Genomic DNA, 2,984 nt, shown 5'->3' on the forward strand with positions numbered 1-2,984 from the left:
TGATTAAGGGAAAATACTTCTACTTTCAAAGATCAATCCCGATCTTTTCGACTTTGGGATTTTGTGAATGGTGCATACAAAATATACTTAGATACTTAGGGGAAGACCCCTTGAAAAATATAGAAAGAGCCGATTCAGACATGTGTATCTCACATAATGAACTTATTATCCCTCTCAGTCTCTTATCCTATGACTCTGCTAAAAAGACAAAGTAACAGAAGATCAGAACCGAGCGGTAACTTGAGTGAAAAGTGCCTTGAAATCCTTTGTTGGGGTGCCTGTTCCCTCAGGCTTTGAGGCCAGATCAAGTGCTTTATACTTTGCCTCCTCGAGCTGCAACGCCTGCTCGAATAAGACACACCATGGATTAGAGGAGACACAAACTGATTTTTTTTTAAAAATATGGTGCAACAATTCTAATGTACACACACCTGAACGCAGACTTCAGCAACATCAGCCCTTGCAATCGTTCTCATTTCTGTCTCTAGAATCTCGTCATCTTTTCCCACAATTAATTCTCGAATGCCACCTTCTTTGTCCTGCAGACCGCCCGCCCTGATTCCACAACTAATATATGTAAGATGACATTCCACCATTGCAATTTGAATCATATGCAAAGTCTAACCTGATGATGGTGTACGGAATACCGGAATCAGCCAAGTACTGCTCAGCTTTCCTCTTCCAAACCTACAAATTTTACAGAACCATGCTTAAAGATTCTGAACATTTTTTTTGCTGTCAAACTCATCTTCTCTGTTCAAGAAAAACAAAGAAAGAAGAATCACCAGAATGTTGGCATTGCCAATGCTATTCAAGGGGTTGTTTATGTTTGTTCCTCCCATCGACCCCACCAAAACAATCTGCTTAATTCCTGCTGCCTTGGCTGTTCAAAAAAGACAAGATCATCAACCCTTTCTCTACAAAGACACATATAAAAGTACAAAGTTTCATCAATTTCCAACTCAAAACCAATTAGCAATTAATGGATTGGTCCAAGTCTTTCATGTAGGAGTTCATATTCTTACACACACTCTTTAAATATTAGTGTAATAAAAAGCTCAAAGAGATGAATACAAACCAGCATCTATCTGATTCTTCTGACCAATCCAATCAACCTACAAAATAAGGACAAAGAATCAAAAACCAAACAAGAATGTACAAAACCCACAAGAACACAGTAGCAACTAGTTGTTGTCACCTGTTCAGGATAAGCTCCTTCTTCAAAGTAGAACTCAGGTCTCTCTCCTTTGCTAGGATCAAAACCAGGTTTCATCTTCGGTACAGCGCTCGTAAGAATGACCAAAGCATCAATCCCTTGCACAGCAGGAGCAATGGATTCAGGGTCTCGAATATCACCGACGAACACTTCGTCCTCTCCACCAATCTTCTCCTTGCTCTCTTTCGTCCTCACCAAGCCTCTCGCCACGAACTGATCCGACCTCTCCTTCAACTTCTTGTACACGATTTGCCCTGACATGCAGACGAACAATACTCTTACCGTTTTAGAACATGATCAGGTTACGTGATGGACAAGAGAGAGAGAGAGAGGGAACCTGTTCTTCCACCGGCACCGGTGACGAGGACGGTGAGAGGCTCAGCTGCTGCGGCGGCGGAGACGGTTAAGGATGCTCTTCTGAGATTGCCGGCAAACTTCCTCTGACCGTAGATCGACGTCGTGTCTGAAACAAGCGAGCGGAACTGGAGAGACGGCGAAGAAGGTGGAGTTGAGGAGCGAGGAACTGAGACGAAGGAAGAGGAGATAGCTCTGGATTTGTAAGTGTTGGGAGGAACAAGTGCATGGAAGAGTGTAGTCGTCGTCATCGCCATTGACTGGAGTTACGTAAGCTCAGACGATGACGAGAGAGTCGGAGGAGACACCTTATCGTTTCTCAGATTCTCGCCACGTCACCTTATCGTTCGAATGGTTTGTTTTTCACTTCAAGACGGCCGACGGGCCTGATATTCACTTGGGCCTGGAGCAATCTCTTAAAACACAATTTTTACATTAATGTATTATAAAAAATATATAAAAATGATTATATCCAATTTTACAACTGAAATTTAAATATATTTTAAAAATAAATTATATGTAGTGATTTTATTTACTGTATAATGAAAAATCTTACTGTATAATGAACAATATTATTCATTACAAAATTCACATTAAACAGTTATATATTGAATTTTAAAATAAATTTTTCCTTATTAATTAATATAAACAGTAATAAATATTTAATCAAATCATTATACCAAACGTTTTCACTAAAAACATACTAATTGGTTTGATATAATTATTTGTAGTACTAGTACCATAATCTGCTTTAGATTTTTGACCCATGAACCATGAAATTTTCCTTATTTATTAATGATAACTTGATACATTTTTGAACCATGGAATACATTTTAGCTAGAGAAAGTGCATCATATTGTTAGCGAAACTGCAATGTGCAGTGGCGGAGCCAGAATGTTTTCTTACAGGGGTCGGCCATAAACCTATATACTGTATATATATATATATAATTATTTATAAATGGCTAAAATAATATTATAAAAATTATTTTTCTATAGCTTAAAATATTTTTATTATGATTTAATTTTTTAAATCTTTAAATATTTTTTAACCAAAAAAATGAGAGAATCATTTAAAAACTAGTCACCGATATAATTTTGTAATACTATTTTCATAATTTTATTTCTACAAAATTTTCACAGTTATTTCATAAAAATTTAAATTAAAACTCACCAAAATCGTTAAAAAGTAGATAATTTACAAAAGCTTGTGAATACATTAGTAGCTTTCATGTTTTATCAAATTCTAAATAAAATCCAAAGCAAAATATACAAAATTAAATTAATGTAAAAGAAAATAACTTGAACATACATGATGTTTTATATTTTCTACCTCACAAAAAGCAGAGATGAAACAGTAGGCTAAGGAAGAGTTTTTGCCTATTTCAAAATCTGATTTTTATGTTTTGCTAAAA

The 2,984-nt window shown here is 36.0% G+C and overlaps 1 protein-coding gene across 1 annotated transcript; it reads right to left on the reverse strand.

Moving 5' to 3' along the window:
• Positions 1-1,926, reverse strand: LOC106341966 (uncharacterized protein At2g37660, chloroplastic). The gene is made up of 7 exons (XM_013780727.1): positions 1,554-1,926; positions 1,199-1,470; positions 1,079-1,115; positions 786-883; positions 626-687; positions 432-555; positions 1-342 (listed from the first exon to the last, which is right to left on the reverse strand). The coding sequence occupies exons 1-7, from the start codon at positions 1,825-1,827 to the stop codon at positions 223-225; spliced, it is 987 nt and encodes a 328-aa protein (XP_013636181.1). The 5' UTR covers positions 1,828-1,926; the 3' UTR covers positions 1-222.
• Between the last annotated feature and the right edge of the window lie 1,058 nt (positions 1,927-2,984).

The sequence above is a fragment of the Brassica oleracea genome, chromosome C4, assembly GCF_000695525.1.
Source record: "Brassica oleracea var. oleracea cultivar TO1000 chromosome C4, BOL, whole genome shotgun sequence".
Lineage (NCBI taxonomy): Eukaryota > Viridiplantae > Streptophyta > Magnoliopsida > Brassicales > Brassicaceae > Brassica > Brassica oleracea.

Coding starts and splice junctions, on each gene's coding strand:
- LOC106341966 (XM_013780727.1), bottom strand. CDS start 1,827: ATGGCGATGACGACGACTACACTCTTCCATGCACTTGTTCCTCCCAAC. Junction 688..785: donor TTGGCAATGCCAACATTCTG/GTGATTCTTCTT, acceptor TAAAATTTGTAG/GTTTGGAAGAGGAAAGCTGA. Junction 343..431: donor TTGCTGAAGTCTGCGTTCAG/GTGTGTGTACAT, acceptor TTATTCGAGCAG/GCGTTGCAGCTCGAGGAGGC.